This window comes from Gymnoscopelus microlampas, assembly GCF_963454915.1.
Source record: "Gymnoscopelus microlampas genome assembly, chromosome: 12".
NCBI classification, from domain to species: domain Eukaryota; kingdom Metazoa; phylum Chordata; class Actinopteri; order Myctophiformes; family Myctophidae; genus Gymnoscopelus; species Gymnoscopelus microlampas.
The window spans coordinates 45,484,190-45,508,297 of NC_139949.1; the positions used below are offsets into that span (position 1 = coordinate 45,484,190).

At 40.1% G+C, this 24,108-nt stretch overlaps 1 protein-coding gene across 2 annotated transcripts; it reads left to right on the forward strand.

Moving 5' to 3' along the window:
* The first annotated feature begins 843 nt into the window (after positions 1-843).
* Positions 844-23,475, forward strand: LOC311056956 (NEDD4 family-interacting protein 1-like). 2 transcript variants are annotated; one of them, XM_084073819.1, is made up of 8 exons: positions 844-1,015; positions 8,543-8,630; positions 12,439-12,557; positions 16,136-16,223; positions 17,958-18,082; positions 19,951-20,017; positions 20,529-20,670; positions 20,703-23,475. In XM_084073819.1, exons 1-7 carry the CDS (start codon positions 986-988, stop codon positions 20,630-20,632), a joined length of 621 nt encoding a protein of 206 aa, XP_083929945.1. In that variant the 5' UTR covers positions 844-985; the 3' UTR covers positions 20,633-20,670; positions 20,703-23,475. The 2 variants fall into 2 exon arrangements, with proteins under 2 accessions (XP_083929945.1, XP_083929944.1); XM_084073818.1 differs by having other exon boundaries at positions 20,529-23,475.
* Positions 23,476-24,108: the final 633 nt, after the last annotated feature.

Sequence of the window (24,108 nt, forward strand, 5' to 3'; positions counted from 1 at the left end):
CAGAGACTGGGGCCAACCACAGCCCTACATTTCAAAAATAACTGTGAGAAAAGACGATCTACAAGCTCACAATTCACACAATGTGTTGTGAGCTTGTACATCTGCTATTTCCGCTAAGGATCTCACACACATTTGCTATAGTGACCTCACAAAACATGCTCATTATATTCCTTGAAAGTCTTATCTGCTATTTTCCATATTATTGAAATAGGTGTACCCAAAGACATCTTCTCTTTAATGGTATGGACTGAAAGACATTACAACACAAATAGTTATGCTGACAGAAAGGTCAATAATACATGAATCAGATGTTAGCAAATCTCAACAAATGACAACAGGAGAGAATATTGTGAAGTGGAAAATAGCCCTTGTAACAGCTGTTGACTAGACCCTCATGACAACAGCAGTAGCCTGCATGTGACAAGACCACAATAGAAACGAGTCCCCAGGACTTTTTTTGTGTCATCTCCTTTTAGCCTTAAAGGAGTAATTCACCCCAAAAAGTGCTTATTTTCTATCAATTACACACCCCATGAAGCCTTGAATAATATAATTAAATATTCCAACATTTGTTTTGACACAGAATCAAGTGTGTATTGTCATGATTCACCAGAAGCCTGTGTGGCTTGGTTCCAAACTTAAAATAATGTATATATATTTCAGACATCTCTATGGAGAAAATGAATGGGCTTTGGCCTCTCAGTCTCATCATCATCATCATTCATCCCTCTCATTGAAAAGAAATCCAAAGTGCCCCCTGGCGGCCAGGTGCGAGTGTCGACAGTTGCCACTAGGGGCGCTCCGTGGTTTGTTGTTGCTTTGACGTCATCATCCAGTCAGTCAGTCAGCCAGCCAGTCAGTCAGTGAGGAGCAGCAGCAGCACGTCTTGTTCCTGGGATTGACTTGATCCATTTAACACTCTTATATCACTATTTACAGTCATTGTTTGGTTAGTTGCTGTCTCTGATAGCCGTCTCACGCCGCCATGGCCGAACCCAGCGCAAGATACCAGCAGGTATGAACGTACTTACATTTATAAAACGTTCTAAAACGAATGCTTAATTTTTTATGTAAGTTCGTCGTACGACAGCGTCGCTCGAGCGTCGCTCGCGGAAAATATCTACAAGCTCATATTTGTAGATATCTACAAGCTCACAACGCGCCGCTTCGCGACGCGTTGTGAGCTTATAGATCAGCTATTTTTTTGGGATATTTTCCACCGAGGCCTGCTTGTTGTTTTCATCGGGTAGCTTTTAGCTTCCTGGTCGCCGTTCCACTGAAACTAGTGACCTATCAAGGACTGTCTCGTCTCAGTGCATTGCTGTTTAGATTCGGCACATTATTAGTTTCTTTCGTCATGCATAATATAGGTAAAAGCTCTATGGGTAAAAGTGGTAAATGTGGTGCGTTGCATGAGATTAACACTAATGATATGTATGTCGACATTCAAAGACTGTAAGTGTAAGGGACTGTCTGTCTGTTGACTCTGTTCGGTCTGCCCAAAAGAATTGCCGAGCCTGCAGAAATGCCAAAGAAAGCTGGAGGAGTCACGTGATTCGATAGGTCACACATCGCCGTGCAACAGCATCGACACCACAGGTTTTCCTGGGTGTGTGAATGGACTGTTGGGTTGTTTTCATTCACAAATCTGGATTCTGGGAAAGTCAGTCAGTTGGTTTGTGTATAGGGGATGGTACCACGTCTGGAATATTAAATGGTTAAAAGCATCCCTTGCTAATCCTGATATGCCTTAATATAGTACATTATTTACAATTGCCCTCTATAACAACATTTTTATATTAAAATCACCATAAATATTGTATGTATTTTATAAATCATCTTTTACTCAAGGGGGACAATGCCCGTTCCAAGTTGATCATGTCATTTGTACGTGTGTGGTCCAGACCCATGGAATGTATGGAATGCATGTGCTAATACAAATGTTTTTCACATATTGTTTTGATGCTCATATTAACCGTTGGAAGTATTAAGTATTTTTTTATTAAGACCATTCCTTAGGGCTGGATCACACATGGACAAATGACATCATCAACTTGCGATGGGAGTTGTCCCTCCCTATTTAGTGAAAGATTAAAGGTAGGGTAAGTGATATTTTTGTGTTAAAACAAAAAGTATTTTGTTAAAAGGTCAAAGCACTATATTCTGATTGTTCAGTAACAGGAGTCTCCCCGTCTCTCCAGCTCTTTAATAAACAGAAAATACATTTTCCGGTAGGTGTCAAAATCTCAGCCAATCTGGAGAAAGTACCCATTTTTAAGCTTCATTTTTATAGTGTTCCAGTTCCAATTTTGCCTGCTCATTTCTTAGTGTCATCACTTCCAATTCCACTTGTTTAATCTATATCCTGAATTGAGTTCTCTATCCTCATTGGATAAAATTGGAAATGAAACTGAAACTGAAACGAAAATGCATTTTCTGTTTTATAAAGAGCTGGAGAGACAAGGAGACTCCTGTTACTGAACAAACACTATAGCAATGAGTACTATCAGAATATAGAGCTTTTTAACCAAAGAAAATCACTTACCCTACCTTTTAGTTATAGAGGGCAATTAGAATGTATATAAGGCATATTTGGCTTAATAGCCAGTGATCCTTTTAAGACTGGAGTGAATGAGAGAGTGTGTAACTTAATGGCATTGTTGTTGTAATTCAGTTCAAATTGTGCATTGTGCATGCAGTACATTGATAACAGCAGTGCTGATACACGTTGTTGCTTGCTGTTGGGTGGAAACCTTGTATATCTCCAAAACTGTTACTTCTCAGAAAATGGAAAAAAGAACCTTGTGTTCCGAATGGAACCAACGTAGTTATTATTCAGTCACAAGCTCCTGTTAATACATTTCATTGGTTCAATGTTTTGATAACCTGCAGACCACTTTCACTTTCACTATAAAATAGCAGATCTCACAATGTGTTGTGCTGCAATGTGGGCTTGTAGATCAGCAATTATTTTGCTCCTTTTGTGTGACGCTGTAGTATGATGACAAAGTATGGAATTCATTTATGACATTTTTGATAAAGTTGAAACATGGAGATGCAAGGTTTCTACAAGTACAGTACACAAGCTATCGAATGAAACAATCGATTACCTGTCATGAAGAAATGAATATAAATACATGGGATTACATGCTGTTATTTGCTTATTCTGTCTTCTAATTTCAGTTGTTTACCATGTTAGCTATCCTAGTTAGTTTGTTCTTGGTAGGACTCTGACCTGGCTCTGACCCAGGGCCTTGTAGTTGTTAGCCTCATTACCTTTTTAATTATTCATTTAGCATTTTATAAATTCTTGTTCAGTCCACCTCTTTGGTGGCTGGAGAGAATGACACAGCTTTTAGTCTGATTCTGAGGTGTCGTTTGTGCTTTCAGCCTTCAGGCCTACTGCAATTACATTACATAGGTTCTCAAACCTTTTCATGTCAAGGACCCCCAGGTTGACATGCATTAGGGCCCACAGACCCCCATAACTCTTGAGAGTGTAACGGGTCTATTTGGTTCCATTTGTTTACTCAGAGTTACAGACACATAGGGTCAGTTTGGTTCCTATTCCTAACTATCAATCATTTAGCTAGGGACCCACTGGAACCCCCTCAAGGACCCCTGGGGATCCCTGGACCCCACTTTGAGAACCACACCATTACAGATATTCTCATTCTGTTTTTTTTGTTGCTCTAAAATTAAAAAAAAGAAAAAAGAAAAAAGGATAACTCAATGCTCATTATACAATAGATTAATCTTTTAAGTGTCTTAGGTTGCAAGCTTCCAAGCATTACATAACATTAACCTGCTGTCTGGCGGGCACACAAACAAGGAAGTACACAGGGAGTAAGTGGTCAAAGTAGTTTTCGTGAGCAAGTCGATTTAGTAAATGATTGTACTTTGCACAGTGGAGAAGAATTATTCATTATACTATATTGTTATTATCGTTGCTTATCCCATTAAGACCTGGAACGCATCTGTGTCATTTTAGATTTCTTTGGCTATTCAAAAATAGCAGATCTACAAGCTCATAGCGCGGCACCGAGTGCCGCGCTATGAGCTTGTAGATCTGCTATTTTTTTTAAATCGTGTTTCAAAAAAACTGTTAGGATTTAGAAAACATTTAAAGAATCGGACTCAGGCCTTAATGGGTTAAATCTTACCTTTATATTTATATTTTACCATCACTTATAATACTTCTGCAATACATTGTGATATTTGGCAGCGCCTTGTAAGAGCCTAGCTGTCTCCACTAGGCCTGATAGCTATTGTTTTGGTACAGCCTATCTTGTTATAGTTCAGCTTGTCCTTGAAGCAGCTACAGTATAACCATGGTCTGATCCCTGTGGGCCTTGGCAGAACTACCGTACCACCTACATGAGAGTTATTGTACTTCTCCCCATGATAGCATGTACTTTAACCCATTTAGACCTGAGGCCGATTCTAAAAACGCCTTATAAATCCTGACCGGGTTTTCTGAACAACTTCAAATATGTATTCAAAAATTCCAAAAAAATGGATGTTGCTATATACTGTACATAGCAACAGGAACCCCAAAAGCGGTTCCCGTCCTGAAAGGTATAGTTACAAATGGGGGTTCCCGCCCCAAAATTGGTTAAAGCATAACCATCACCACCTAGAATATTGTCTCGACTCCTATTGCCTCATCAATAGGCTCTATGCACAGCAGCCATATTGGGAAGCAATTGGGCCTCTTCTTACTTCCTTCACAGGTGTTACCAATGATGCTAATGAAGGCTCTGTTCCATTCTGGTCAGGGTGCTGATATCGTGCATGTTGGCTCACTAGAAACACTCCATTTTGGTTCCCAAATGGCCCCTTATGGTGGGTGTGTAACTCTTGAGAGTGTACAAATGGAACCAAATGGACCAATTACGGGTCCATTTGGAACCAATTACGGGTCCATTTGGTTTCATTTGTACACTCTCAGAGTTATGGGCGTCCTTGAAAATAAGACAACCACTATGCCACACTAAATGGAACAGAGCCTTAATTAGTATCATTGGTAACACCTGTGAAGGAAGTAAGGAAGGGGCCCAATTCATTCCCAATATGGCTGCTGTGCATAGAGCCTATTGTTGATTGATCCAGAATTCCACGACAAAAGACAGAAAGACAGAAAGACAGAAAGACAGAGAGAAAGAAAGCAAGTGAGGCGGCTCAGAATAGGTCATCAATAATAGAGACACTTGTCCAGGCAGATTCCACATAATGGAGATCCCAGAGCTCTGAGTAAGAGGAAGAGGGCAGAGCTAATGGAGTTGTGGCTTGAACCTGCTTCATCTGAAGCCACTCAGCTCTTTTTTTTTCTCCCCTCTCATAAAGGCCAGCTTCTGTTCTGTTTGGTTTTTCCAGTGGGGGGTTTGGTAATTCAGCTGTTTTTGTGTCAGGCCCAGGGTGGAAAAAGGGAACTGTCTTCTTCTTGGGATCTCATGTGCAGGCAGCCACCATGCTGGGTCTGTCCGCCTTATACATCACATCAGTTATTTTTAAACCCCTAGCCCACACATGAGAATGAGGCATTTACCGTTCATAATTTAGTGTATATGCACTCAGACTCTTCAAGGGCTGCGACTATCGATTCATTTGTCAGTGATTATTCTATCAATTGCTTTATCGATTAATAGAATACATGAAAAATTCGCTTTAAAAAAATGTTTTAAAAATACATTTATATCAACAAATCGATTAACCGCTATTTAATGTCCTAATATACTTCGTTGTACAGCGGTGTCGCGAAACAAATGGTGAAACTAGCAAATGTCAAGCTCACAAGCTAAATTAACTATTTTAAGCTTTTTGCCTATAATGTCATGTACAAAATATGAATCGATTATTTTATTAAAGGATTGATTACAAATATTTTTGTAATCAATCCAATTATTTTCAATCGATAGACTCTTAATCTACTGCACAACAACCAATTTTCTGCTCGTGGATATTCTAGACAGGTGTGCGTCAGGTCCTTGTTGGGTCAGTACTGCTACTACTGTACTGTCTTTAGATATCGATGAGGACTACTGCGACTGTAGGCTTTTCTTACATAAACCTTGCTCTCCGTTTTCTCGCTGGTTGGCTGTGACTCACCTTGGCTTGAACCTCATGTTAAATCTTTTAACTGTAACAGAAGACCTATTTCGTCACTGTCGGGCAGAAACCTTGTATCTCAGTCCATATTTACAACCTTTAGGGTTTTTTTGTAATTGAATGCCCTACTTCGTCATAGAAACGCAAAAGTCACGCAAAAGTAGTGAAAATAGCTGATCTACAAACTCACAATGCGCCGTATTGTGAGCTTTTAGATCAGCTATTTTATTATTCTTAAATTAGTTTTAAGTGAAAGTGGTTAGGTGTGTCTGTTGGGTTTAATAACTATTGAACCAATGAAAAGTATTAACAAGAGCTTGTGACTAGATAATAACTACATTGTATCCATAGGAACACAGGTTATTTTTTCCATCTCCTTTAAAAGTAACAGTCTTGGACATACAAGGTCTTTTTGCGCTGAGGTTTTTTATTGGTTAAGGCCCGCCCCTCAATAAGGAAGAGCTCAGTTCTTCGTTTGTACTGTTCTCGATTGGTTAATAATATTAATTGGATTGTTTTGTTCTCTCTTCGCCACTTGCTTCTCATTTGCATTCAGTGCAGACGTCTGGAAGGCACGCCAGCGATACAGAATTGAGGGAGACAGAAGTAGAATGAATGCATTTTTAACTCATTAAAACCGGGAAAGCAAGCATCTATGTCATTTTAGATTTTAAACACTTTAACCATTATTTTATACTTTGGCTATTCAAAAATAACATTTTTTTTTAAATGTGTGCAAATCTTTGAATACATTTTTTTTTTAAGCGAGTCGTAGCCGTAGCGGGGTCTGCTCTGGACCACAATATTTTCAGATGGGGGTCTGCAGCCAAATACATATCATTTTGCGGGTCCTTAACATGAAAAAGTTTTTGCTCCACTACACTAGAAACATACGTTTTTCAGAAAACTGTAAGGATTCAGAAAACATTTTTAGAATGGGCCTCAGATCTTAATGGGTTAATCATATTTCCATGCAGAGAGAGAGTACTGCCTGGTGTTATGTCAGGTTCTCCCACGCAGCACAATCTTTGTAGCTCGTATCTTTGTACTGTACTTCGTTAGGGTCGATATGACTTCAAATTAATATTTTGACTATTTCAAACTTTTACCTCGATTACGATTAATAATGAGTGAAAAAAAAGGGAAAATAGCCAAATCTAAAATGACACAGACGCGTTCCCGGATTGAATGGGTTAACCCATTGAGACCTGGAACTGTCTCATTTTTAGATTTGAGCTAAAAAGCATTATTTTACACTTTGGGCTATTTTTGAAAAACCGTGAAAATGTGTGCAAATCTTCTGAATATATATATTTTTAAAGCGAACATTTTTTAACTCAAATCTTTGCTTCTGGGGGGTCCCTGGAACAAAATATTTTGATGGTGGTCTGCGGCCAAATACATATACTTTTGGGGGTCCTTGACGTGAAAAAGATTGAGCACCACTGACATAGAAACATAGGTTTTTCAGAATACTGTTGAGATTTAGGAGACACGTAGAATCGGCTTCAGGTCTCAATGGGTTAAACGGTCAGCAGTCAGTGTTTCTACCGTTCAAATCAAATCACTCTGAAAGTGATCCGAATGATAACGTTCAACTCTCATAAAGACATGCACACACTTATAGTTGTCTTTAGTTATCATTATTGTGGGCAGCTCTTTAGCCGTGGCCAAGGCCCAGTTCAGTATCCCAGAGAGTGAACGACGGACGGGACAGAGCTGTCATTGGGTCACGTGATGGTGGATTGATGGATTAGCCTACTCACAGCCTCTCCGGCTAATTAGAGGAAATCTATCACACAGACGGCGAACAAGTTGTCTCTGTTGCGCTCTCGGTGCTCTCGAGTAGCTCATTTAGTAATATAATAGCCGGCTACTTGCCTACTTACCACATGCAGGTTTCACACACAGGACCAACATCGTCAGCACATGATTGGACACAGCCCCGCACACAGCATAGGCCGATCTGACCACTTAAACCGCGTGCATTTTTATAGCGAATGATCAATCGATCATGTTCCGGGCCGGCTTGGATCAATGGAACTAATACAGCATTCTGATTTACAAAACTGTACAGCAGATGTACACACAGGCTCAAAAAAATCATCCATCTCGATGCGCTCTGACCTCGTAGATCTGCTATTTTCGGCAGGCAACACAGTATAAATGAAGCATTACAGTTTAATCAGACAAACACGGTATGTCTTATTATGATAACATAATGTCCTCACACCCATTATATCCATTTATAACGCATGCACGCTCCTAAGAAAGGTATTTTATCACATCTGATCTAGTACTCGATATAGTTCATTTCTGCAAAACAAAAGAAGAAACTACTGGCCACGGTTTTGCCCCCATTATCTCTGATTTTCAGCAGTTGCATCCTTTATAATGTGTGTTATTTGTGACATTTGTTTACTTCCGCCCACAGCTGCCCAATGAGGAGGAGCCAGAGGAGGCTCCACAGGAAGTAGTAGACGCCCCGCCCCCATACAGCAGTGCCACAGGCGACAATGCAGGTGAGAGCAAGTTATCACCCCTAACCTCTTCCGCACAGGTTTACTAAGTCATCACCCCTAACCTCTTCCCTACAGGTTTACTAAGTCATCACCCCTAACCTCTTCCCCACAGGTTTACTAAGTCATCACCCCTAACCTCTTCCCCACAGGTTTACTAAGTCATCACCCCTAACCTCTTCACAAACAGGTTTATGTTATCGATCCATTTGGATTTAAACCAAATATTTCAATCATTTGATTCATTTCAATCAATTGTACTGGCCATCTAGTTGTAGTGTAGTGTAGGGGCGGCCATAGCTGAATGGTTAGTGAGCCCGCCTAGGGAGCCAGAGGCCCTGGTTGCCCCAGGTTCGATTCCAGGCCAGGTCAGCATATGTGTCGATGAAATGAAATTTGTCCCTGAGCAAGACTCTTAACCCCTAATTGCTCACAGGTTCTCATCGGAAACAAGACCGCAAGGACTTTCATAAACGACCTGTTAAAAGGAATTATCCTTATCCTTATAGTTGGCTAGTAGAATCTGCAATTATATTTCTTCTTTTCTTTTTCCTCAACTTCATTTTTTAATATATATATTTCAAATAGTATTCCAACTGTTCTGTACTATTTGTGTGTCCTGTGGAGTGCGTGACTAGTTCACACGCAGCGAGATATCACACCCAGAGAGATATCACATGCATTGTGTGCACCATGTTCTATGCAAATATAATAATAACAACAATTCTGAAGACTAAAATTCCAATTTCTGAGCTCAGTTGAGAGCTCCATATAGGAAGCGATCAGTGACACATATGCTTGATTTTGTTTCCACACGATGCCTGAAGGGTGTATTATTAATTACGGTTTAAGAATTATTAGCTACACCAGTAATAGTCAATCTGTGGCACGATCTAACAGGAAAAAACACATCAGGCACTGTTTCTTAGGTTATTTATTGTGGTTGTGACACATTTGTCAAGAGCAGAGGAGACGGTGTTTTGCACCATGGGAGGACATGTCATCATGTTCTGGTGTCATTGTGGGTGTATTTGTCATCGTACTGAAGTGGGTGGCTACTGCTGTGCTTAGAGGAACTTGATAAAGTTTCTTGAACAGCAAGCCTAATCAATCACACAAGTTTTCATTATGTCCAAGGTTTCTAGCTCTTCTCACTCTGAGAGAGCATCGTGACATGGTGTCTGGCTGACATTCTGTCCTTACACATTTTGGTGTACAGCTTTGAGATAAGGTTTTGCCACTGCCATTATAATCTGCAATTATTTTGCAATATCTTTTTTTTCTTTTTTTTTTCTTTTTTTCATAGTAGGCAAACTATAACCGCCCTATTCGTGTTACTATTCGACATAAGGTCGCCCTATTTTAGGCAAATGTTCTTTTATTTAAAAAAATATATATTTCTAAACTTTCGAATTTAAAATAAATATGTATTTGATACCTATATTGGGTTCAGTCTATTCTGAAAAACTTGAAAAGATGACGTAGGCTATTATTTTCAGAAGGTGACGATTATAATGTTTCATTTTCCTTCTGTGTGACTTATCCACGGTCTACTGCTCTAGTTTATAAGCTGCCAGTGAGTAAGGTCAACATACAGTGACTGTCCCTCCGCGACAAGTGAGGTCAAAGTCACATTTAAAAGGATTAGGCCATATTTAGCATGTGTTGAAGCCTGCATCAGGCCTGCCCTGGTGAAGCTGTGGTCTGTCTGTGTGACCCATTAGCCAGCATAGTAATTCTCAGACTTTCAGCCGTCACACTTAAATTAAAACTGCGCTGAGCTTACAAAGCCATGCTTTTATTCGAAGAATTAGTTTCGTTGAACAGAATACACACAATGAACTACTCGCATATATCAACTTCTGCAATAGCAGTAATCCACTAGCAACTAGTAGCAAGGAGGCTAGCAGGGTTGGGGTTTGGTGGGTTATGAACTCTGCGCGCGGTACGGTGAAGGGGAGAGCGTGGGGTTAGTTGTTAACCCTGGTTAGTGTTGGGATCCTTCAGGATTAACAGTCCGATACCTTAATGGTTCCCTGTAACGATTCCTATAGGGCAGTGGTTTTCAACCTGTTTCATGCCAAGGACCCCTGAATTGACACACACTTGGCCGCGGACCCCCATTTGAAAATGTTTTGTGCCAGGGACCCCCAGAAGCAAAGATTTGAGTTAAAAATTTTCTCTTTGAAAAATGAATATTCAAAGATATGCACACATTTTCACGATTTTTCAAAAATAGCCAAAGCTAAGTGGTTAAAAATTATTATGTTAACTAATTTCGCTGGGGACCCCCTGGTACTCCCTCAAGGACCACTGGTGGTCCCCGGACCACTGGTTGAAAACCACTGCTATAGGGGGTTCCAAATGGACCCTTACAGGTCTATAACTCTGAGAGTGTATACATGGAACCAAATGGACCCGTAAGGGTCATAACTCTCAGAGTTATGATGGTCCTTGAAACTAAAAAGTTTGGGAACCACCGGTAGTGTAATTGTATAGTGATAAACCGGGTTCCGGAAATACTTCCAAATGTGATGAAACCGGTTCTTCTGGTTCGTCAATGTTGGATCCGGTTCCTTTGGTTCCGGGATCTCAACCCTACCTGGTTTCAAACACTGGTTTTAACCCATTAAGACCTGGAACTGTGTTATTTTTAGATTTGAGCTAAAAAGCATTATTTTACACTTTGGCTATTCAAAAATAGCAGATCTACAAGCTCATAGCGCGGCACCGAGTGCCGCGCTACGAGCTTGTAGATCTGCTATTTTTGAAACATTTTGAAAATGTGTGCAAATAAATGAATATATTATTTTAAAGCGAACATTTTTAACTCAAATCTTTGCTTCTGGGACCCCCTGGAACAACATATTTTGAGATGGGGGGTCCACGGCCAAATACATATCATTGTGGGGGTTCTTGACATGAAAAAGTTTGAGCACCACTGATATAGAAACATACGTTTTTTCAGAATACTGTTGAGATTTAGGAGACATGTAGAATCGGCTTCAGGTCTCAATGGGTTAAAGGGACAAAGTCCCGGTCCACTCACAGAACAGTTTAAACCACAGCCACAAGCTCTCTCATGTTTTAAACAAATCAAATCAACTCAAGCCAATTTGGCCAAATGATGGTGAAGTTTCCTCTTGCGCTGATGAACTAGTATATGAGACAGCTCGGTACTGTAGGTCAGTGGTTCTCAAACTTTTTCATGTCAAGGACCCCCAAAATGACACTTATTAGCCCGCGGACCTCCATTTGAAAAGATATGCCAGGGACCCCCGTAAGAGAAGATTTTTACGGCTCTATAGCAGTGATTCTCAACCATTTTAATTTCAAGGACCCCCAGTTTGACATGCATTAGGGCTACGGACCCCCATTTAATAGCATTTATATCTCCGGGACCCCAATTCATATTGTAAAATCAATGTTAATTTAACTCTGAGAGTGTCCAAATGGAACCAAATGGACCCGTTAGGGTCCATTTGGTTCCATTTGGACACTCTCAGAGTTACAGACCCATAAAGGTCCATTTGGTTCCTATCCATCATTTAGCTGGGGACCCCCTGGAACCCCCTCAAGTACCCCCGGGGGGTCCCCGGACCCCACTTTGAGAACCAACGCTGTAGGTATCAACCTACCTGTATCCTATCGTCCTCTAACAGCTTTTATTCTTCAGCAGAATGAGATGCGGTCCAACGTCGACTAACAGCCCTAACTGGTTTAGTTTCTTCAAATAGTTTTGGTCAAATCTGCAACTGACTGAGACGATGTTTATTGTCAAGTCAAATTATTTTGTGTTTTTTCCCCTCAGCCTACTTTGACTACAAGGAGGAGGGTTCTTTCCCCAAGCCCCCGTCGTACAACGTGGCCACGACGCTGCCCTCCTACGACGAAGCGGAGAGAACCAAGGCCCAGACTACCGTTCCTCTGGTAACCGCAAGTGTGAATGTCTCACTCTGTTGTTTTTTTTTATTCCCTCTCTCTTCTTTCACTCACAGTACGCCTACATTCTTTACTACACACACACACACACACACACACACACACACACACACACACACACACACACACACACACACACACACACACACACACACACACACACACACACGTATATACTTGTGAGGACATCAACATTTTAGGACAGCGATTTTATGAATGCAATTTTTTTTAACTCAAAAATAGCAGATCAAGGCCTCATACCGGAAATGGTTCCAAATGTGATGGAACCCATTCCGGTTCCTCAATGTTGGAACCGGTTCCAGATACCAACCCTACTAGTGGTACAAATGATGAAAGTGATCCATAAATCAAAGGTTGAAGCCTAACATAACCTGTTCTGCCAATATTATGTTTTCCTTTCATCATAGACACTTAGACTAGGGTTGCGTTTGCGAGCTTGTGTTAGGGACTCATTTAAACATCTAACACATCTAAAGCAGGGTGTTGTTTTCTTAACCACTTTCACCCTGGCAGCCTTAAGGCCAATTTATGCTTTGAATTGACAAGTGTCGACCGACAGGTCGCAATACGTGTCTCTCAACATTCTGGGTTTTGAGCATTCATAGTGTACTCGAAGTGGAGGGAATCTCCAGCATCTTCCCAACCTCTCTTTCAATTTCCAGATGTACGTGACACAGTTGACGGTGTTAATTTCACATCACTTTCATCGTGTGACACGTCAGTCGATAGGCAAAACATATTCCTACATTGCCCCCTCACACACACACGCACACAAAAAGTGTTCTAATAAGTCATCTTTAGAAAGAAATTAGTAGATCTACAAGCTCACAAGGCATCGCGTTGTGAGCTTGTAGATCGGCTGTTTTTGGTATTTGTTGTACAACCAATTATATAGGGCTTAATTGGTTACGGCCCACAAGGAATCTTAGCTCCTATATGTTAAGAGTGTATGAAAAATGAACGCAAGCGGACCCACTGGGTCCAGTTTTTACACTACCAGGGTTAAATTGACTCTGAAGATTGTACTTAAGTGTGTACCCTGGTTGTAGAGCATGTGGGCCACTTGTTTATCTGCTGGTATTGTCTTTCTCTGCCACACGCCGCTTGCCTTGCATTGCCTTGCCTCGTGCTCAGCCGCAGCACAGGGAGCCGCGGCTGGACACCCTCGATGATGTCATTCGCAGTTCACTGGAGGTAACGTGGGAAGAATGTGTCCCCCCCTCCCTTACTGTCCCCCCCCCCCACCCCTGTACTTTGAGTTCTTCTTCCACCTGGTGTTAACACGAGTCTCATATCCACTTTTCTTTTGCCCGATCGCAGTACATTGAGACCTGGCAACGTTGTATTTCTAAGCTTCCACGCTGGTCACAGCCTCTCATATTTACAATATTTTACATTAGACGACGCGATAAATCACAATCCACTCCTACCCTTCGTCTTATTTATTTAGATGTGTTACTATTCGACATAAGGGATTGCTAGTGTTAATGGTAAACCGGTCGCAATTATTATATAATTGCCTAATCGTAATTATTCGATATAATCGCAATTATGTCTGTTGAAAAATGTTCATACATTTTCAAACATAGTGGAAATAGTAGATCTACAAGCTCAGCCTTTTCCACAATTTTCTTTTGACAAGTGTTTAGTATAGAATTATTATACTGGACCATTTTGGCTAACTATATTATTATTATTATTATTATCGAAAAACAATTAAACCATTAATCACAATTATTTGAATGACAATTAATCGTCAAGTAAAATGTCATGATCGTGACAGGCCTAGTTAACGGTACAGTTCCAGTCTCCCTGTCAGCTTTTTTTACTTCCCACTTTAAGCTGGGTGCAGATATCCTGCGTGTGCACTTTATTTTGTTATTACGAACATGGCAAAACGCAGTTCGGACCACATCCTGAAGTGGATCTAAAGTATCACGAGTGTATTTAACCACATGAACCCTAGCTTCTCTATTCTGGGGGGCGAACATTCGACGAAAATAGCCAATCTACAAGCTTGTTGCGAGGCATTGTGAACTACCCACAGTATGTTATTTTCGCTGAAGAAATTTGGTGAGGAGACAAAGTGTTGAGCCCTGGGGGACCCCGGGCAACAAAGTATATTGGGTTTAAGTGGTAAAAGCTTAATTTGATGCTTTGTTTATTCAATCCCCGATGCCAGTCGGATCAGTGAGACACATGTTAATACCAGGATTAAAGTGAGACCGAGTGCATGATGAGTCCTGGTGTAAGGCTAGTGACAGTCCCAGATGGATCTACCCCAGTGGTACTAAAAAATATATAATTTCTCATAACTCTCAGAGTTACAGATCTTGTTGTAAGGGTCCATTTGGAACCCTGAGAGTCCCTGGACCACACTTTTAGAACCAGAAATATACCCTTTTGTTGTGCTACTGTATATATCTGGATGGGATGATATGAAAATGACATCGTTATTATCGCGATAATCAAAATATGCTTAAAACTTAAAATGCCACTTTAGTTAACCATTTGAGCCCCCAAGCATCCCTGTTCTAGGGGGAAGGTTTGCCAAAAAATAGCCGATCTACAAGCTCACAACGCGATGCGAGCTTGTAGATCTGCTATTTTTGGCGAATTGATGTGTGTAGTGTGAAATAAGAGCGCACCAAATGTGTCTGTTTTATCAAGTATAGAGGGTTTAAGTGGTACTGAATTTGCAGCTCAACAAAAGCTAATTCCATCCTATAGTGTATGACGGAGGACAATTTCACGATTAAATCTCTGCGATACGATTATTGTGAGCTTTTTTATCACGATAAACGATAATAATGTTTATCCCATCCCTGTCCCATCCCTGTCCCATCCCTAGCTGTATACCCCTCCCACCCCACCCCATTTATAGCGGCAGCTAGCATCGACTGTGTTGATTCAATCGGTACCAAACTACTGACTGAATCACTGCACTGAATGAATGAATGAATGAATTTGACCACATTTCAATATTTCCCAACAAGTACCAGCTTAAAAAAAAGGCTTGCTTGCTGTCGTGTGTCATTATTACCTTTCAGTCCATTCGTTGTGTTTGTGTGTATTTGTCCATCTTGTGTGAGCATTGTGCTACAACAATGTTCAACCGAGTGAACCGGGACTTGAGTCAAAGACGTTTCACATTGTTTTTGTGCTACTTTCATTTAATCATTGTCCCTGGCTTCCTGATTTTAGGCATGTCATTTTGGCCAAAAGGTTTAAAAAAAAATCTGACCTACAACATGAAACGCGTTGTGTAGATCAGCAATTTTTTTACACATTGAAAAGACAAGTGACTCCTGCATTTATTTAAGGTTCTCAGTTTGTCTTTTTTTATTATCTCTATTTGCATTAAATCATTATACATGCATTTTCAATTATTATCCAGATTGGTCTTTAGTGACAAATTCAATACATTTGTAGATTGTTTGTCATTGTAGTCAGCTGCTGCTCGATATCAATGCTTATTTTTATACTCTCTCTCGCTCTCGCTGTCTCTCTCCCCTCTCCTCTCTCCCTCTCTCTCTCCTGGACAGGACGATGATTTTGTGAGTCGAGATGACTTTGAGGATGCCGACCAGCTGAGGATAGGCAACGATGGCATCTTCATGCTCACCTTCTTCAGTAAGACAATACTGCCTCTCCTCTCCTCTCGTCCTATCAATGATGGCAAACACACTACCTGTTGAATAGTCTAGTACACTGTTTCCCAAACAGCGGGTCGGGACCCATGTTTGGGTCACGGACACATTTTTATGGTTTTCCAGTAAATATTCAAGAGATAAAAAGAAACACCACTTTTCATCAATTAAACGAATTCCAACATATTTCATAAATAAAACTAAATATATCAAATAATTTCGATTAATAAATAAAACGTTTAAAAAGTAGTGAAAATAGCAGATCTACAAGCTCACAAGCGTCGTGTTGTGAACTTGTAGATCTGCCATTTTCGCTAATTTGGGTCCCGGGCAAACGTGTAATTTCTCTGTTGCGTCTTGAGCTAAATATGTTTGGGAACCACTAGGGTCTAGTAGTACAATCTCCCATCACATATAAAGTCCAGCAGCACCACCATCTAATATGTTAAGACCAACCCACAAACTCACCTCTTCTCTTTTTCTTGGGGAAAACGAATGGGGAAAATAAAGATAGCCGTTCATAAGGCTCTAATAGATCTGCCATTTCTGCCATTTCTCAACCAAATAGGGACGCCAGGGTTAATGTACTTAACGCAGGGGTCTTCAACGTTTTCAGGCCAAGGACCCCCTAGCTGAGAGAGAGATGAAGCAGGGACCCCCTACTCTATATTGTATAAAATGGTGTTTCAGATTTCAGATTAAAGTTTTTTTTACTTAGTCTGCTCTTTTTTCCCTCTACACCTATAGCCTCTTTGCCAAAAATAGCCGATCTACAAGCTCTCAGTACATCTGCTATTTTCGGCTAATGTTCCCCTCAGAAAAGGAATTCTAGGGTTCTAGCGGTTAATGTAAAAAAACTAAATCCTATCGCACAAAGATTTGGCGGACCCCCTATAGTAGCTCTGAGGACCCCCTAGGGGTCCCGGACCCCCTGTTGAAGATCCCTGACTTAACGCATGACGTTGTCATTGATTATACTTTGTACTCTCACGCTCTCAATCTAGGGGTATGAAACACTTTTGATTGATTGATTGAATACTTTATTTAGAAAGACATGGAAACAGTACATGGAAGTACAATTCACAATACGAGGTCCTCTAAACCAGTGGTTCTCAAACTTTTTCATGTCAAGGACCCCCAAAATATTTGTCCGCGGACCCCCATCTAAAAATATTTTGTTCCAGAGACCCCCAGAAGGAAAGATTTGAGTTACAAATGTTTGCTTTAAAAATATATATATTCAAAGATTTGCTCAAATTTTCACGATTTTTCAAAAATAGCAGATCTACAAGCTCATAGCGCGGCACTCGGTGCCGCGCTATGAGCTTGTATATCTGCTATTTTTGAATAGCCAAAGTATAAAAGGTCATAATTATTCTGATGCTATATTTACACATTTTGCTGGGTACCCCCTGGAACACCCTCAAGTACCCCTGGGGGTCCCCGGACCCCACTTTGAGAACCAATGCTGGATCGCTCATAAAAGCACAGTGGCTTACACACGTTCAAAATGAATGCTACTTTATGTGTATCGTCTCTGTCGGGGTTGGAAACCTCATACGTCCCAAACTGTTACTTTTCAGGATTCAAATTAAAAAGTAGCAGATCGACAAGCTCGAAGCCGGACCTGCTACTTTTGATGCTTCTGTAGGATAGGAGGTTTCTGCCCCGACAGCAGCAATATGTGATCAAAGTGTGTGTTGTGCTTGGTTCCTAGTGGCGTTCCTGTTCAACTGGATCGGTTTCTTCCTGTCCTTCTGTCTCACCACCTCGGCAGCGGGCCGCTACGGGGCCATCTCCGGCTTCGGCCTCTCACTCATCAAATGGATCCTTATTGTCAGGGTAAGATGACAAGCACGCGCGCACACACACACACACACACACACACACACACACACACACACACACACACACACACACACACACACACACACACACACACACACGCGCGCTGTCCTTTTGAGGACATTTTGTTCTCACAAAGATAGTAGAATGAGGTCATTGCAGAGCTGTCACACCCAAACAACGGGTTCTGTGGAGATGAGGTGTGTGTGTGTGTGTGTGTGTGTGTGGCCACAGCAGAGAAGAGTAAGTAGCCTCTGGACAACGAGATAGACGCGAGTCACGACTGTGATAAGGACGAATGTCTCTGATAATGAATTGTGCGAAGTCAAGGAGATTGGAGTTTAAAGCAACTGATTCAGAAATGAAGGCGTAAACCGATTGAATGCTACGCCACATGAAATCACTTGCTATACTTACTTGAATAATGATCGATGTTTGTTATGTACTAATATGTAACAGGATAATTAATGTGTCTAGACTGTCTTGTGTAGCTATGAGGAGAGTGGGTACATTTTAGCAGAGCTATTACAACAGGAAGCACTATGTTACCCAATAATTCAAAAGTATGTAGTGTGTAAAACGAGGTTGTGAAACTAATCATCAGTTTAAAAGAAGTAAAAGTAAAAAAGAAAAAGGAGGCTGTTCTGTTCTGTTGGTTCCCAAACTTTGTGACAACCACACATAACAATATATACAACTAAACAAAACATACTGATTCATTTAATGTGTCAGTACTTTGTGCACACTCATTTCCCAATACAGAGAACATTTTATACCCTAAAAAAGGATTGTTTTCATCCTGCCGTTCCTGTTTCCTAACCCTATTTTGAGCACAATCACCCGGCCTACACAATCACACTATTGTCTAATAAGACCTGTGGCTGATTCTACAAATGCCTTCTAAATCAGTAGTTCTCAAACATTTTCGTGCCAAGGACCCCCAAAATGATTTGTATTTGGCCGTGTGTCAGGGCAGGGACCCCCAGAAGAGAAAAAATAACAGATGTGCAAGCTTGCAGCTGTGAGCTTTTACATCTGCTATTTCTGAGAACCACTGTTCTAAATCAATGTTCTAAATCCTAAGAGTTTTCTTTTTTTTTGGAAAACTCTCAATTTTGAAAAAACATGGACAAGTTTTTAGATTTTTTTTTAATGGTCCATCAACCTAAATGTTTTACTATCTTTGTATGATGTGTTGACTTCGACTTAATAAACAATAAACACAACATTTATTCAGTTCATTCACTTTTATTCGGTGAACAGCATCAATGAAGTAGCATCAAAACACCGGTTGCCTCCATATTCACATGTGTACACACCAACACGCTCACTGCGTTAAGTGTGTGTTAAACCCCAGTGTGTGTTGTACCCTAAAGAGTACAATAGACAATACCTGTTAACAATGAAGTATAAAATAATGTGATTCATCAATTCATTGATATACTGTATACAAAATCAACATATTATTATTTTTTTTAAAACTGCGCTTCTAGATTAGATTTATCGAAATGTAATAGCTAGAATTTAATCTAAGCTAGTTATTAATGGATAGTTCCAGTTGCAGATAGTTGTGTTTTTTTGTCTTGTCCTTGTTTCGTATTTGTAATGTATTTTTTGCTCCCTGCCCCCCTTTCCCAAAAGGAAGGGGGGCAGGGCAAAAAAACAAAAACAAAGGTATTTTGTTTGTGTCCTTGTTTTGTATTTGTAATGTATTGTTGCTCCCTGCCCCCCCCTTCCCCAATAGGACCACAATGGAAACAAGCCCTACGGGCTTTCTTGTGTATTTATCCTTTTGAATTCATTTTCAATAAACTGTTCAATCAATCAAAAGCCCTCACTCTTCTGTCTGTAACTTTGTCTTGCAGTTCTCCACGTATTTCCCAGGCTACTTTGATGGACAGTACTGGCTGTGGTGGGTGTTCCTGGTGCTGGGTGAGTCCCATAATGCCTCTGTGTTCACACACACCTCGCCATTTATGTCTGATGTCATTGACTCACTCAGTGGTTCCCAAACATATGGACATATGGGGTTTCCACCCGACAAGAGACGATATTAACCCATTAAAACCAGGAATGCATCTATGTAACCACTTCAACCATTGTTTTATATTTATACTACTACTGAAAAAGTTTGAGAACCACTGATATTATAGCAAGCAAGTTAGGATTTAGAAGACATTTGTAGAATCCCCAGAAGCAAAGATTTGAGTTACAAATGTTCGCTTTAAATACATATATATTCAAAGATTTGCACAAATGTTCAAGATTTTTCAAAAAATTGCAACACGCTATGAGCTTGTAGATCTGCTATTTTTGAATAGCCAAAGTATAAAATCATGGTTCAAATCTAAAATGACACAGATGCGTTCCCGGATTGAATGTGTTAACCACTTTAAGAGGGTTAACCAACGCTCCTCTCTCCTCCTCTTCTCCTCTTTTCCAGGGTTCATGCTGTTCCTCCGAGGCTTCATCAACTACGCCCGCATCCGCAAGATGGCCGACTCCTTCTCCAACCTGCCCCGAACCCGGGTCCTCTTCATCTACTGAGCCATCCTTGTTATCATCACCACCACCATTATCACCCTTCTCTCTCTCTCTCTCTCTCTCTCTCTCTCTCTCTCTCTCTCTCTCTCTCTCTTAGAGCCTGGGCAATATGTCTTCAAATCAATAGCACCATTATTTCAAACTTTTGCCTCGATGTAAAAAAAAAACCCTGTGATAATAGCAGATCTACAAGTTCGAAACGAAATATGATACACTGTTAAGTGGATAAAAAAATATATATATTAGAATTTAGGTGTCAATTCGTTGAAGAAATGTAATTAAATTAACTTGCTTCTCTATCATTCAATTAACCTACATGAGCAAGATTAAGTCAGTTATTGGTTCTAATAATCGGTTTCGATATTTTTTCCAGTTAATTGCCCAGCCCTAGTTCTCTCTGTCTCTCTCTCTGTCTCTCTCTCTGTCTGTCTCTCTCTGTGTCTCTCTCTCTCTCTCTCTCTCTCTCTCTCTCTCTCTCTCTCTCTCTCTCTCTCTCTCTCTCTCTCTCTCTCTCTCTCTCTCTCTCTCTCTCTCTCTGAGAGACACACTATTATACTGCCTGGCTTTTGACCCAATCAAAGATGGAGAAAAGACCTTAAAAAGGTTTTCTTCTGTTCACCGTACTGTTGGACGATGCAATTTCTAACTGAAGATCTGTGAAAACAAAAACAACCAAACCCATCATCATCAGTCAGTTTGTCAGTGGTGAAATGTTAAAAAGTGCTATTTGCAAACTTCCGAAGTGTGTGTGACGTATGAATAATGCCTTATTTACTATATTATATTAATATCCATTTGTAGCAATGGCATGCACTGGTTTAGACAACAGGGGGCAGTCTTGATTGTGTTTTTTTTCTTTTTTTGTTCTTATAATAATTTGTTCTTCTTGTTCTTTCTCCAAATGTATTCAGAATCAAGTCTTTGGATGTAGTTTAGCGGTTCTCAAACTTTTTGTTTTAACCCATTAATACCTGGAACGCATCTGTGTCACTTTAGATTTATTTGGCTATTCAAAAATCTTGAACATTTTTTTGGGGGATTTTTTTTTCAAAAAACTGTTTAGATTTAGAAAACATTTTTAAGAATCGCCTCAGGTCTTAATGGGTGAAAAATGTATTTTAGAAAAATAACCCCCATAACTCTTGAGAGTGCACAAATGGGGCATTTGTAAACTCTCAGAGTTGCAGACCTGTAAGTGTCCATTTGGAACCCACCCAAGGAACCCTGAGGGTCCCTGGACCACACTTTTGAGAACCACTGGTGTAGAGGATCAGCTTAGAAGAGATGCTGCTGACTCGGCTGGGTTTCCCATTAGCATTTCTCATTATCGGCTTGTTTCCCGTTTTGTTTTGCTAAGTGATTTTTATAGGCATCCGATGACCATGCTTTGAATGCTACTTTGTATATTGCGCTGTCGGACGGAAGCTGTAAACAAAACAGTTAACTTTTAAGGAAACTGTTTCTTTTCCAAGCTGGATCCAATGTAGTCATTATTTAGTCACAAGCTCTTGATAATACTTGTCATTGGTTCAATATTTATAAAACACCACAGACACACGTAACCACTTTCAACCTGGCATCCCTGTTCTGGGCATGTCATTAGAGGCATTTTTAAACGGTGCAATTAGCAGATCTATAAGCTCATTAGTCATAACGCGTCATGATGTGACCTGTTGTGAGCTAATTTCCCTGCAACACTGTCACACAAAGTATAAATACGGCATCACAATCATTTAAACCACTTTATCCATATTTTACATGTTGGCTAGAATAGCAAATATACAAGGCCACTGCGCGTCACAATCTGCTATTTTTTTTACATTTAAAAAAAGAAAATGTATGTATTGAAGAATGTTGAATAATAACATTTATAATTAAAAAGAAAAGTTTTACACTGGCACAAAACATTTTCAGATGGGGGTCCGTGGCCAAATACATATTCATTTGGGGGTCCTTGACATGAAAAGGTTTTGAGAACCACTGAAATAGGGCATTCATTTATGAAAAAAACACAAAGATGGAATATGGAGATAAAAGGTTTCTGCCCGACAGTACCGCTATACTGTTGCAAAATCCCATACGTTATTTGCACATTACTAGATGCATGTGGAGGATGCATGCTTGGGGGGGTTTTGTGTGTCGCGCTCGGAAACAGAATATACGCCTTCTCGAGTTTACATTACGGCTTACAACGGTGTCACTCGCCGAAAATAACCGATCTACTACATAAGCTCACAATGCATGGCGTATACGACGAGTACAATCCTTGCCTTCTCTGCATCTATTTCAGGTCATTGTAGGGCTGGGGTGATATGACTTCAAATTATTTCTATCACAGCTATTTCAAACTTTTGATTGAACTTTGATTATGATGAATTAATAAAAAGTAGTGGTAATAGTAGATCTACCTTCAACACATTGCGATGCGATGTGTTGTGAGCTTGTCTGCCGGCTATTTTAAATGTTTTTGTACACCACCAAATACAATGGAGAACAAAAATTAAAAATTAAAAAATTAAAAGCAAAGAGGTTAATCAAGACTAATAGATTTTGTCTAAAAAAACTGTTTCTTGATTATTCGATTAACCTACATGAACTAGGTTAATTTGGTTATTGGTTCTAAATATCGGTTTCGATATAATGTTTGGTTACTTCCCTAGGCCTACGTCGCCCTCTCCTCCATTAACGTCCACTGGAAACAAACTTATCTAATTGTCAGATGCTTTTTGGAAACCCTGCCCTGTAAAGAACAAAGGAGTTAATTCATAGAAAGCAGTGCTTTTTTCCCCACTATTGATGTAATAATGAAATATTAAAGTTATTCTTTTTATGATGTTTACCTTCAACCTGCAGAAAAGTAGACTCATTTATTATATTGTATTATTATTCTATAAAGGTTCTTGCTTACCTCAAAGCTAGAACATGTTTAGGATTAACTGTTAAACCCCAGCATCCTTATTGTGGGGAAAGCTTTCGCAGAAAATAGCAGATCGACAAGCTCACAACTGTGACACGTTGTGAGCTTGTCGATCGACTATTTTCTGCGAAAGCTTTCCCCACAATAACAGAAAACTGAAAATACACTAGTGTAGAGCCCTGAGGAACTCAACCATATGGGGTTTAAGTGGTGAAGCTCTATACAGTATCTTCGTTGTACGACCATATCGAAGATAGCCGATGTACAAACTCACAACTCGTCGCACTGCATTGCGTTGTGAGCTTGTAAATCTGCTTGCTGTTTTGGAAAAGTTTGAAAATGTTGAAATCTTTGAAAATAAAAATAAATATCGACCAGAGGTTAAGTTGTAGTGTGTGGAAACTCCAGATTTCCAGCGAGACACTACTATGTCAACAACCCTGCCTGTTTTCAGTGGTGGACAGTGGTGGACAATAACAAAGTACATTTACTTAAGTACTGTGCTTTGGGCAATTTTGTTTAGTATTTGTACTTTACTTGAGTTTTTTTTTTTTTTTGGAAG